A 13,988-nucleotide genomic window follows, 5' to 3' on the forward strand; every position below is an offset into this window, starting at 1 on the left:
TGAAACGATAAAAAGTACAGAGAAGAAAACAAAAATATCCTAGTTTCACCACTCAGAAACAAATACTAGTTAATATTTTGGAAGATTTCTAAGTATTTTTTTACTCTCAGTTAGATGACATTTTGTATCCCATTTTATTCATTTAGCAATATATTGTGACTATATCCACATATCATTAAATAAGAACTATTCTTCAATAACTGCACAGAATATTCTAATAAGGTTTTACTAAAATTTGGCTAACCAACTGCCTAGTGTTAAATATTGAATTATTACCATTTTTGTGATTTTAAAGCTACTTAAAATACTACTTATAATTATTTTATTATTTCTGACTATTGCCTTAGGATAAATTGTTGGAACTGGAATTTCTGGGTCAAAGAGCATGATAATTTTTAGAAGCTTTTGATATATGTTTCTCTATGTACTTCATACCATTTTTGTGATTATAAAGCTACTTAAAATACTACTTATAATTATTTTATTATTTCTGACTATTGCCTTAGGATAAATTGTTGGAACTGGAATTTCTGGGTCAAAGAGCATGATCATTTTTAGAAGCTTTTGATATATGTTTCTCTATGTACTTCAAAAAAGGAGGTATCAATTAACAATTTCACCTATAATGATGAGAGGCCTTATGTCCCTGTACTATTGCTGACAGTTCTCAATTTCTACCAATTCTTTTTAAATTTGATAATTTATTGAAAAGTGGTAGCAAGGATATGGTTTGCAATATTTGTAGGCAAGCTTTCTAAATTCATTCCCTCTCCTCTGCTTGCTTTGAAACTACACAAATTGTTCCCATCTTAAAACACGCTAAGAAGAATAACTGAGGCAGAAGAATGGATAAGTGACATGGAAGAGAAAATAGTGGAAATAACTACCGCACAACAGAATAAAGAAAAAAGAATGGAAAGAATTGAGGACAATCTCAGAGACCTTTGGGACAACATTAAATGCACCTACATTTGAATCATAGGGGTCCCAGAAGAGGAAGAGAAAAAAAAAGGGATTGAGAAAATATTTGAAGAGATTATAGTTGACAGTTTCCCTGATATGGGTAAGGAAATAGTCAATCAAGTCCAGGAAGCTCAGAGAGTCCCATACAGGATAAATCCAAGGAGAAAGACGCTAAGACACATATTAATCAAACTATCAAAAAATAATACAAAGAAGAAATATTAAAAGCAGCAAGGGAAAAACAACAATTAACATACAAGGGAATCCCCATAACGTTAACAGCTGATCTTTTGGAAGAAACTCTGCAAGCCAAAAGGGAGTGGCAGGACATATTTAAAGTGATGAAAGGGAAGAACCTACAACCAAGATTACTCTACCCAGCAAGGATCTCATTCAGATTCAATGGAGAAATTAACACCTTTACAGATAAGGAAAAGCTAAGAGAATTCAGCACCACCAAACCAGCTCTACAACAAATTCGAAAGGAACTTCTCTAGGCAGGAAACACAAGAAAAGGAAAAGACTTACAATGACAAACCCAAAACAATTAAGAAAATGGTAATAGGAAAATACATATCAATAATTACCTTAAATGTAAATGGATTAAATGCCCCAACCAAAAGACATACACTGGCTGAATGGACAAAAAACAAGACCTCTATATAGGCTGTCTACAGGATACCCACTTCAGACCTAGGGACACATACAGACTGAAAGTGAGGGGATGGAAAAAGATATTCCATGCAAATGGAAATCAAAAGAAAGCTGGAGTAGCAATTCTCATATCAGACAAAATAGACTTTAAAATAAAGACTATTACAAGAGACAAAGAAGGACACTACCGAATGATCAAGGGATGAATCCAAGAAGATACAACAATTGTAAATATTTATGCACCCAACATAGGAGAACTTCAATACATAAGGCAAATGCTAACAGCCATAAAAGGGGAAATTGACAGTAACACAGTCATAGTAGGGGACTTTAACACCCCACTTTCACCAATGGACAGATCATTCAAAATGAAAATAAATAACAAAACACAAGCTTTAAATGAAACATTAAACAATATGGCCTTAATCGATATTTATAGGACATTCCATCCAAAAACAACAGAATACACTTTCTTCTCAAGTGCTCATGGAACATTCTCCAGGATAGATCATACCTTGGGTCACAAATCAAGCCTTGGTAAATTTAAGAATATTGAAATCGTATCAAGTATCTTTTCGGACCACAATGCTATGAGACTAGATATCAATTACAGGAAAAAATCTGTAAAAAATACAAACACATGGAGGCTAAACAATACACTACTAAATAACCAAGAGATCACTGAAGAAATCAAAGAGGAAATTTAAAAATACCTAGAAACAAATGACAATGAAAACACGACAACCCAAAACCTATGGGATGCAGCAAAACCAGTTCTAGGAGGGAAGTTTATATCAATACAATCCTACCTCAAGAAACAAGAAACATCTCAAATAAACAACCTAACCTTACACCTAAAGCAATTACAGAAAGAAGAACAAAAAACCCCAAAAGTTAACAGAAGGAAAGAAATCATAAATCAGATCAGAAATAAATGAAACAGAAATGAAGGAAACAATAGCAAAGATCAATAAGACTAAAAGCTGGTTCTTTGAGAAGATAAACAACATTGATAAACCATTAGCCAGACTCATCAAGAAAAAAAGGGAGAAATTCAAATCATTAGAATTAGAAATGAAAAAGGAGAAGTAACAACTGACACTGCAGAAATACACAGAATCATGAGAGATTACCACAAGCAACTATATGCCAATAAAATGGACAACCTGGAAGAAATGGACAAATTCTTAGAAAAGCACAACCTTCCGAGACTGAACCAGGAAGAAATAGAAAATATAAACCGACCAATCACAAGCACTGAAATTGAGACTCTGATTTAAAATCTTCCAACAAACAAAAACCCAGGACCAGATGGCTTCACAGGCAAATTCTATCAAACATTTAGAGAAGAGCTAACACCTGTCCTTCTCAAACTCTTCCAAAATATAGCAGAGGGAGGAACACTCCCAAACTCATTCTATGAGGCCACCATCACCCTGAAACCAAAACCAAACAAAGGTGTCACAAAAAAAGAAAACACAGGCCAATATCACTGACGAACATAGATGCAAAACTCCTCAACAAAATACTAGCAAACAGAATCCAAGAGCACATTAAAAGGATCGTACACCATGATCCAGTGGGATTTATCCCAGGAATGCAAGAATTCTTCAATATATAGAAATCAATCAATGTGATAAACCATATTAACAAATTGAAGGAGAAAAACCATATGATCATCTCAATAGATGCAGGAAAAGCTTTCGACAAAATTCAACACCAATTTTTGATAAAAACCCTCCAGAAAGTAGGCATATGGGGAACTTAGCTCAACATAATAAAGGCCATATATGACAAGCCCACAGCCAACATCATTCTCAATGGTGAAAAGCTGAAACCATGTCCACTAAGATCAGGAACCAGACAAGGTTGCCCACTCTCACCACTATTATTCAACATAGTTTTGGAAGTTTTAGCCACAGCAATCAGAGAAAAAGAAATAAAAGGAATCCAAATCAGAAAAGAAGAAGTAAAGCTGTCACTGTTTGCAGATGACATGATACTATACATAGAGAATCCTAAAGATGCTACCAGAAAACTACTTGAGCTAAATAATGAATTTGGTAAAGTAGCAGGATATAAAATTAATGCACAGAAATCTCATGCATTTCTATACACTAATGATGAAAAATCTGAAAGAGAAATTAAGAAAACACTCCCATTTACCATTTCAACAAAAAGAATAAAATATCTAGGAATAAACCTACCTAAGGAGACAAAAGACCTGTATGCAGAAAACTATAAGACACTGATGAAAGAAATTAAAGATGATACAAACAGATGGAGAGATATACCACGTTCTTGGATTGGAAGAATCAACATTGTGAAAATGACTCTACTACCCAAAGCAATCTACAGATTCAATGCAATCCCTGTCAAACTACCAATGGCATTCTTTACAGAACTAGAACAGAAAATTTCACAATTTGCATGGAAACACAAAAGACCCCGAATAGCCAGAGCAATCTTGAGAAAGAAAAACGGAGCTGGAGGAATCAGACTCTCAGACTCCAGACTACACTACAAAGCTACAGTAATCAAGACAGTATGGTACTGGCACAAAAACAGAAATATAGATCACTGGAACAGGATAGAAAGCCCAGAGACACACCCACGCACATATGGTCACCTTATCTTTGATAAAGGAGGCAAGAATATACAATGCAGAAAAGACAGCCTCTTCAATAAGTGGTGCTGGGAAAACTGGACAGCTACGTGTAAAAGAATGAAATTAGAACACTCCCTAACAAACACCATACACAAAAATAAACTCAAAATGGATTAAAGACCTAAATGTAAGGCCAGACACTATAAAACTCTTAGAGGAAAACATAGGCAGAACACTCCATGACATAAATCACAGCAAGATCCTTTTTGACCCACCTCCTAGAGAAATGGAAATAAAAACAAAATAAACAAATGGGACCCAATGAAATTTAAAAGCTTTTGCACAGCAAAGGAAACCATAAACAAGATGAAAAGACAGCCCTCAGAATGGGAGAAAATATTTGCAAACGAAGCAACTGACAAAGGATTAATCTCCAAAATATACAAGCAGCTCAATATCAAAAAATCAAACAACCCAAACCAAAAATGGGCAGAAGACCTAAATAGACATTTCTCCAAAGAAGATATACAAATTGCCAACAAACACATGAAAGGATGCTCAACATCGCTAATCATTAGAGAAATGAATGCAAATCAAAACTACAATGAAGTATCACCTCACACTGGTCAGAATGGCCATCATCAAAAAATCCACAAACAGTAAATGCTTGAGAGGCTGTGGAGAAAAGGGAACCCTCTTGCACTGTTGGTGGGAATGTAAATTGATACAACCAGTATGGAGAACAGTATGGAGGTTCCTCAAAAAGCTAAAAATAGAACTACCATACAACCAAGCAATCCCACTACTGGGCATATACCCTGAGAAAACCATAATTCAAAAAGAGTCATGTACCACAATGTTCATTGCAGCTCTTCTTACAATAGCCAGGACATGGAAGCAACCTAAGTGTCCATTGATAGATGAATGGATAAAGAAGATGTGGCACATATATACAGTGGAATACTACTCAGCCATAAAAAGAAACAAAATTGAGTTATTTGTAGTAAGGTGGGTGGACCTAGAGACTGTCATACAGAGTGAAGTAAGTCAGAAAGAGAAAAACAAATACCTTATGCTAACACATATATATGGAATCTAAAAAAAATAAATGGTCCTGAAGAACCTAGGGGCAGGACAGTAATAAAGACACAGACATAGAGAATGGACTTGAGGACACGGGGAGGGGGAAGGGTAAGCTGGAACGAAGTGAGAGAGTAGCATGAACATATATACACTACCAAAGGTAAAACAGATTGCTAGTGGGAAGCAGCTGCATAGCACAGGAAGATCACCTCAGTGTTTTGTGTCCACCTAGAGGGGTGGGATATGGAGGGTGGGAGGGAGATGCAAGAGGGAGGAGATATGGGGATATATGTATATGTACAGCTGATTCACTTTGTTATACAGCAGAAACTAACACACCATTGTAAAGCAATTATACTCCAATAAATATGTTAAAAACAATGCTATGTATCTTGAGCAATTCTATATCAGACGAAAGTTTTGCCAAGAACTTTTCATTTGAATTTTAAGAACATAAGAAGGCCATAAAAGCTGAGTAAATATATATGCAGGTTTATTCCAAGTTCCCAGTCACCTTGAAAACTATGCATGTTCTTTGATCATTCTTTGTGTAGCCAATCAATTATCTTCCCAACAACTCACTATGACAAAATTCATGACTTACACCATCTACCTATACAGTAAAGATGTTCCTGTGTTACCTTTGTCATTGACACATTGCTTACAAAAATCCAGGATTAATCACAACTCAAGACCACAGCTGTTCGAAGATAACATACTCAGAAAGCTAAATTCTATCCTCCACACAGTAGCAAGAATCTTTTCAAAACTTTCAGCTCATGTCATTTGCATGCACTAATTTTTCCAATGGCTTCCTACCTCAGAATAAACTCCTCCCAATGGCCTATAAGTTTTTCCCTCTGGCCTCATTTCCTGCAGTCTCTGGCTTGTCCATTCTGCTCCTGTCACACTGACCTCCTTCCAAATTCTTCACTCAACAACGATGCTACCAATTTAGACTCTGTGCATTTGCTGGGCTCTCTGCTTCCTGTGCTCCTTCTTCACATGACAGAGTGGCTCACCCCCACACCTCATTCTGGTCTTTGCTCAAATGTCCCCTCACTGAGAGAGGACAGCCCTAAAAAATACTACCCCTTCCTCAAACCATCACTCTATGTCCTTACCTTGACTTTCTTTTCTGCTAGCACTTAGCCCAGATTCCCCATTACATGTTTATCTTTCACTTGTTAGGCACATCTCCTCCTCGAATATAAACTCCCATATAGGGAAGGACTTTGTTATGTTCACCCCAGGAACAGTGTGGCATAAAGCAGATACCTAACAAATATTTCAGAAGAAAGCTATTGAAACAAACAGCTATATGCTTTCACAATTCATTCAGAAATTGTATTTAGACTGCAACTCATAACATGTGATTTTCTTGTTCTTTCATCAAGGCCATTCTATCCTGCCTATGTGATGATAAAATTGCATTTTACTTTAGTCCTAACATTTTTTAGGTCTATATGACCTGGCCAAGCACTATGACTTCTGCTGATTCATATATAAAAGTATAAAATGCCTACTTCTACATACATTTTACTTTATACTATATAATACTTTATTCTTAATATATTATTTATATTCATAATGTATAAATTATATTAATTTCACAAATCCACATGAATTGTTCCATCATTAGAACACCATGTGTCACAATGCATTAAGACAGCTTAAACTAAAAATAACAGAGAAAAATAAACACACGAAAATAACACTATGCTCTATAATACTGAATTAACTCTCAAGGGCACTATCTCATTGTAGCTAGCAATTATAATCTTTTACTTCATCCACTTCACTGCATATGACATATCTTTTATATAAATTCACCTGATTTGTTGGTGGACTGGACAAAGCCCAATTAAGTGTGACATATTATAAAATAGTTAGAAGGAAGTTATCGCTTTATGTTATCAACCTGAAAGGTATGAAGGCATTGACTGGAGTACTTTACAAATTTATCCATTGCTATGATCTTAAGTGAAAACAATTCAGATATAGTTGTATTAACTTAGACACAACAAAACATCATTCATTAATTGTACGTCATTTTTTTAGCCCATAGACTTATTCTTAACATAATCACAATTTTTATTCTAGGTCTAGTTGAAATTGATTAATTCAGTGCTATACAAAATGAGATAGAATCTTTTACACATTATCTCAGCCCCCATTTCACTGCAATCTAAGGTTCTAATCAGGGAGCTAAATAAAATACACACTTTTCAATCTTCACCAGCCTTCTGGTCTAACTCATATAAGCTGTGTTTTGCAGCAGAGTGACCTAAATGACCTTCATTTCAAGCATATAACTTTGATTCTATCCCTCTCTCCCTCAGCCACCTAACTGAAGACTCAATTAAGGAGGAGGAACCACCATAACCTCTTTGCTTGGCATCAATATCAATATAACTCACAATACTTTCAAGACCTGGTTTATTTTATCTGAAATTTTCTTAGGAATATAAAGGCTTTTGAGAATATCTGTCCCTTCCTTTAATCTATTATTCTAAATATTTACAAATTTATTGCATCATTTCCTTGAGTTTATTTTAAAAACATTAGCACCCAACTGTCATAATCTACTAATCCTTAGGTTTTGATACCATAATCCTTCTACATCATTCTGAATATTTTACATGGTCTTTGTTTTATTTTGCTTATTAATATCTTATTTTCCACTGTACTTTACTCTCTCTGCCTCTGGGCCTCCGTAATCCAGAAATTTTGTTCTTTTGTGGAAGATGGACCATAGAACAAATCTACCAGTTCTTACACAGAAGGCAACATATTTTTAAGAAAAGTTGCAAAGTTATAAGATACTAAGGCAATACAATGGCATAACATATACAGTAAATAAGAATAAAAGTACAGTTATATGTGCTGATATGAAAAGATATTCAGGATACAGTGTTAAGTGAAAAAAGCAAGTTGTAAAACAAAAATGTATCATGTTTCCATCTGTATATAAAAATAAGGTCTGTATATATATAATATATGAATGCATTTATATATGTGTGTATATAGAGAAAATTTTCTGGAATCATGCATGCAAAAAAACTTATCCACAGTTATCTATCTCTCAGGAAAAAGAACAAAGGCCAGGCAAGGAAGCCTTTAGCTTTCATCTTATTCTCATCTGTTCTGTATTGTATAAACTTTTCAACCAATCTTTTCTAAGAAAAAAAATTTTTTCAAAAACCTTAAAATGTCTATTACCTTTGATCCAGAAAGTAAAATTCTTGGAACCTAGCCTAAGAAAATAATTATTAATTTCAAATTATCATAGGTAATAAGATACTAGAGTACTACTAGTAGTAGTGAAAATAGGAAAAATAGGGAAATGTGTAAATTATGAAAAAAACACAGAATGGAATAATACACAGACATTAAACATATTCATGAAGATTACATAATAACATAAAAATACTTATGGTATAAGGTTAAGAATAAAAAGCAAAATATAATATTTTATGGAAATATGAAAACATAACTTTGTAAACTCTAACTTTAGAAATAAAAAGACTGACCATATGTTAAAGGTGATTTTTGTGTGTGATAAAGCTATAGATAATTTTAAGACCGCTTTTCTCTATTTTCTAAATGTAATTTCATAAGCTGTTAATGAAAAATAAACACTGATAAAGAGGTTTGGTACATATATTAGAGCATAAGAGAGATAAATAGTCATAAACGTTGCCATCTAGTGTTGAACCCACCTCAATGAAAAGATAATAACAAAATGTTTTAAAATTATAGATGTCATTAACTCAAGAACACAGGTTCCCCATAATAGTTGAGAAAAATAATAAACCTATACACTTTTCATTTCACAAACCCAGAGGGGGGAAAAAAACCCCACTCTCTTCCAAGTGATACGATCCTAGTCGAATACTTCTGTTATTCTATCTATCCCCTAGTTTCAGCCTATATCATGTGCATCTTATTTTACAAAAAGTTTTCTACTTCCATAAATCCAGGTAAACAATCTAGTTTTCTGAACTGGAAATAAAAGAAATACTAGTAATAATGTCAATGTTGCTACTGAACTTTAGCATCTATACCTTTTTGGTCAGCAGTTTGCCAAATTGTACAAATTTTCTAGATTACACATTACATGTACCAGAATTGAATGATAAAATCCAAGATCAAAAATTTGAATTATTTTATAAAAGGGCTTCAAATGTATGTTAATAAGAATCTTTACTCACATATGGCAAAATCATTTTGAAAATGTTGGGGGTCTTAATGTTATAATTCTAGGGCAGAGGTTGGGAAACGTTTTCTGTAAAGGGCCAAACAGTGAATCCTTAGGGCTTCGTGGGCCATAGGGTCTCTGTTGCAACTACTTAACTCTGCCCTTGTAGAGCAAAAGCAGCCACTAAGAATATGTAAATAAATAAGCATGACTCTAGTCCAATAAAACTTTATTTTCTGGCACTGAAATATGAATTTAATATAATTTTCACATATCACATATTCTTCTTCTTTTGATTTTTTACAACCATTTAAAAATGAAAGAAAAAAAAAAGAAATAAAAACATTCTTCACTCACAGACAATACAAAAAGAAAAGGTGGTAGGCCAGATTTGGCCTGTGGGTTGAAGTTTGTCAAACTGCTCATTCTAGAGTTTTTGTTTAACTTATTCCAAGGTTATATCCCTTGCTTCTTCCTGCTGTTTGGCATGTTTTATCCTCCTCCATTCCACCTTCAAAATCTTATCTAACATTTAAAGCCTTCCTCAAATACGTCCTTCACGAAAACTTTCAAGGTGACTTCATCAAATGAGTCTTCTCTTCCTTTGAAGCCCCGTAACATTTGTACCTTCTCTGGTTTTACATGTGACTACTGACCTTGTCCAGTTATTGGCGTGCCAAGCCTTCCTCTTAACATTTTATGGAAGGAACCCTCTCTTACACATTTCTTATTGACCACAGTGCATAGTAGAAGGTTAATGATAAAGATTGGATGGAAAGATAACTATTCAACATCCTAAATTCTTAGCTGTAGGCACCAGTGGTTTAATAACAGCTTTTAAGTTTCTAAAGTAAATGTTATAGACATTAAAAGCATTCATAAGTTTTAAAATGCAGATGAATTTTAGTACTATTAAAATGTGACAACAAATTTTACCTTGGAGTCAGAAAGAATGCCCACCATGCTGGCAGGGTAGACAGATGGGAGAGATCAGGGAAAGGCCTGAGATACACGTTATAGGGAACAGGGTACTATGTGAGAGCCAAACAGCTGCAGGCACAACTCAATCCTTTAACTGTCCTCCTAAAGTTAAGAAAAGTATCAGACCTTCCATGTGTCTAAGGTACTGGGGCCTGATCATCCTAGGACACGCTTCAAGACTTTCTATGTCAAATGGAACTGTCCAACACACCCAAGAAACCCCTGGATCAGAAAGTTACTCAGTTTCAGAGAACTTAAAGTGCAGTTTGGAGTTTCTATGAAATTTTTATATTTTTATTTAACTATAAATTCCTATTGCACCGATAAAATAGGAAACCTTTAGAAACTGGCACCACTCTCCCTGAATTCAAATCCTAGGAATGCTTCTTATTAGCTGTATGATGCTTGACATCTTACTTAACCTCTACAAACCACAGTTTTGTCATCTGTAAAAAGGAGATAATGATAATAGAACCTAACTCATGGGGATATTGGGCTGTTGTGAGGATTAGACAAGTTAATATATGTGTTTAGCACTGGCACATAGCAAGCACCTATCAATGTTAGCTACATATACATATAAATGCATATTTGGATAAGAACAAATAGCATTGCTAATACTAAGTAACCTCTAAAAAGCTACACATACCCTTGCCTTCAGACATGTATTGTGTTTTATTTGATTCTTGAGATAGAACTGCCATAGGAAGGAATTTACAGAAAATAGGAAACAGGCTACATAAGAATTATCAAGTAATTTTAAAAATGCAATAAAGGAAAACAGCAAGCTGAAAATACATGTATGATCATGTGACACAGAGAGAAATAGGAAAAAATTGAATCCCTCCGGCATTATCACAATAGTATTTCCCAAGCTTTGGCAGAGTGCAATGATCAAGGTCAGCTTCCATGCATAGAGACAATGGCAGGTCAACTCAATGGCCATACTTACCACCTTTATCCACCCTACGGGGACCTGCCTTTTTGTCCTTCACCTTAGCAGCGCTTCCTTCCCAAAGGTTACTCTTACTCTTTTCCTTTTCTTCCTTGGAAACATGTTCCCTGGACTTCTCAGATAAGCCCTCTGCAATCACTCGGGTTCCTTTCTCTGCTTCTTCTTCAAGATCATTCTCCAAGTTTTCCTCTATTGGCAGAGGCTTGGTCTCCACATCTGCTTTTATTATTTCTTGGTCATCAATTTCGATTTCTAGAGAATTCTCAATTGGAAGGTGGGTTTTTCCTGGCTCATCATTTTCACTCAACTCCTGAGAAGATGGACTTCGGACACTTTCATTTGGACTGTTTTCAGCGTGGGCTTCCCTGTCCCCCAGTGCAGATTCATCTTCACTGCAACTAGAATATGGGTGACTTCTGGATGAGGTTGATGAAGCAGTTCTTATATCTACAAAAATTAAAAATGACAACATCATTGCTTTTCCATAAAGGGAAATTTAATAATAATAATTGTGGGAATTATGCTAGTAATCATACTAAAATTTTTAATATAGTTTAGTAGATTTGATACCCTTTCCCCATCTTGTCCACATAATTGTCATGATAAAGAAAGACCTATGAAATCTGTGAGTCTATAGAATCTTCAATACGAAGTCGCATTTAACTGAAAACCAATTGTATTTGTTTATTTGTTGAAAGCCATTTCACTGGAAAACCTTTGTTAGTATCTATTTTGTTATGGAAGAAATTGAATAATCTTTTACTTGTTCAGCAAGAGCACTTATTTCATTACCGTCTTGGATGTATCCAGAGTATTCTCTGTGCATAAAGTTAAAATTTTTATCTACTGTAACACCTGCCATACTGGTACACCCTGGTAGCTCGGTATGGTAAAAATATCTATGCATTTGCATAATACCTAGATACTTAATATTTTGAGCTAATGCTTGTGTGTGTGTGCATGTGTGTGTGTGGGAGATCTGGTCTTTTTTTTGGGTTCCCCAGAAGCAGACACTGAGATGAGGACTCATGTGCCAGCGATGTATTAAAAATATGCTCCAAGAGAAACTCTTCTGGGTGTGGGTAAAGCAGGGCAGGGAAGGGAAGAAGTCAATCAAGAGAGCTATTTCAAGGAACATCTCAGCCTCACCTGATCCCATGGGAACCTCTGGAGTCTAAATTATATTAAAATTTTTCTTCCCTTGAGGAAGGAGCTGGGCTTCCATACTCTGCTCCAGTCAGACATGGCTACAGGCCACCCTGGGGGGAACATGAACTCTTGGCACTCCCTTGCCCTTTGTGCCTGAGGGTGAAGCAAACCCAGTAGCCCAGGGCTGTCCTCTGAAGAAGACAGAGGATGCAGAAGCTGGAGATGGGCACACAGAATCGGTAAAAGAGATTCTAGGAGATCTATGCAGTACACTGATGTGATGCTACAGATATGCAGTCTGGAAACTTACCAGAGCCAAAAATGGTTTAGTACTTATTACACACAAAAACTTTTAAAAATCTCCAAGAAAGTAATACACACACGCTGACTCTGTAGGGAAGATGCACTGCCTTGGGCCAGAAAAATACAAACCTGCCTTTCATTTTTTTTAACCAAATAGACCTGTGTTTATAATTTTTTTATAGAATATATTTTTCAAATGAAATAGCCCACACTTACAAGCTGCTTAGCTTTCTTGTGTGCTCTTCTCTGTGTGCTCCTGATTCTTTTTTCCGTTTATGTTTTTTTCTGCTTGTCAGCTACCCAGATGGCTGTAGCAGCTGAGGCAGAGTTTAAGGGAAGAAATACCTGTCTTTACTCTTATCCTCTTCCCTCTAGCCCCAACGGCTCTCCATGACAGGGCTTAGCATTTTAAGTATAGTCACTGAGACATACTGAGTTCCCACAAAGATGTGAGAGATTCTACACAGCAGTAAAAAATAAACTCCGAAAAGCCTTTAAGCAACAGAACCCCTTAAGTACAATTCCATTTGTTCTTATCTTCCAACTACCTTGACAGGCACCAGATGACCACTGTTTCTCAAAGGAATCACGTACTTCAGCCACTCATTCTTTATCTCCATTGTATAAGATCTGGATGTGCTGTCTCTCGGTGGGGAACGTACAGATCAAGGACAGTCGTTCTCTATCTTATTTGTACTAGTTCAGAAACTTCAGGGACTATAATCTCCCCCTCTCGTAAGCATCTCACACTTGTTTTTTTAAAAAAGAAAAACAACTCCCCTGTGCTAGTGGTTTGTTTGATCAGTGGTTTTCATTAATTGCACAGTTAGCTAGGATACAATGTTATAATTGTTCTGCATGTCCAAAAGTATCCTATCTACCATCTGAACGTTGACACCAGGACTCTCACTTTTGGCTCTGAGAGTTGTTCACATAATTTAAAAAATGAGTGCTCCTCTTTCTTTAGCAGCTTCTATTAATTGTATTATTTTATTTCAAAGGCTGAAGTATGCTCTGGTTCAATTTTGAGTCAGTCCTTAAGAAAGATCAGGTGTGGGGGCTTCCCTGGTGGCGCAGTGGTTGAGAGTCTG

The 13,988-nt window shown here is 35.6% G+C and overlaps 1 protein-coding gene across 1 annotated transcript in view; it reads right to left on the reverse strand.

The window, feature by feature from the left end:
• The window catches only part of ERICH3 (glutamate rich 3), a 113,448-nt gene that overhangs the window by 10,138 nt on the left and 89,322 nt on the right, over positions 1-13,988 (reverse strand). Inside the window, exon 12 of the mRNA XM_036859410.1 lies at positions 11,443-11,892. Within this exon, the coding sequence (XP_036715305.1) occupies positions 11,443-11,892 (450 nt within the window). The remainder of the gene's footprint in view (positions 1-11,442; positions 11,893-13,988) is intronic.

This window comes from Balaenoptera musculus, chromosome 1, assembly GCF_009873245.2.
Source record: "Balaenoptera musculus isolate JJ_BM4_2016_0621 chromosome 1, mBalMus1.pri.v3, whole genome shotgun sequence".
Taxonomy (NCBI): Eukaryota; Metazoa; Chordata; class Mammalia; order Artiodactyla; family Balaenopteridae; genus Balaenoptera; species Balaenoptera musculus.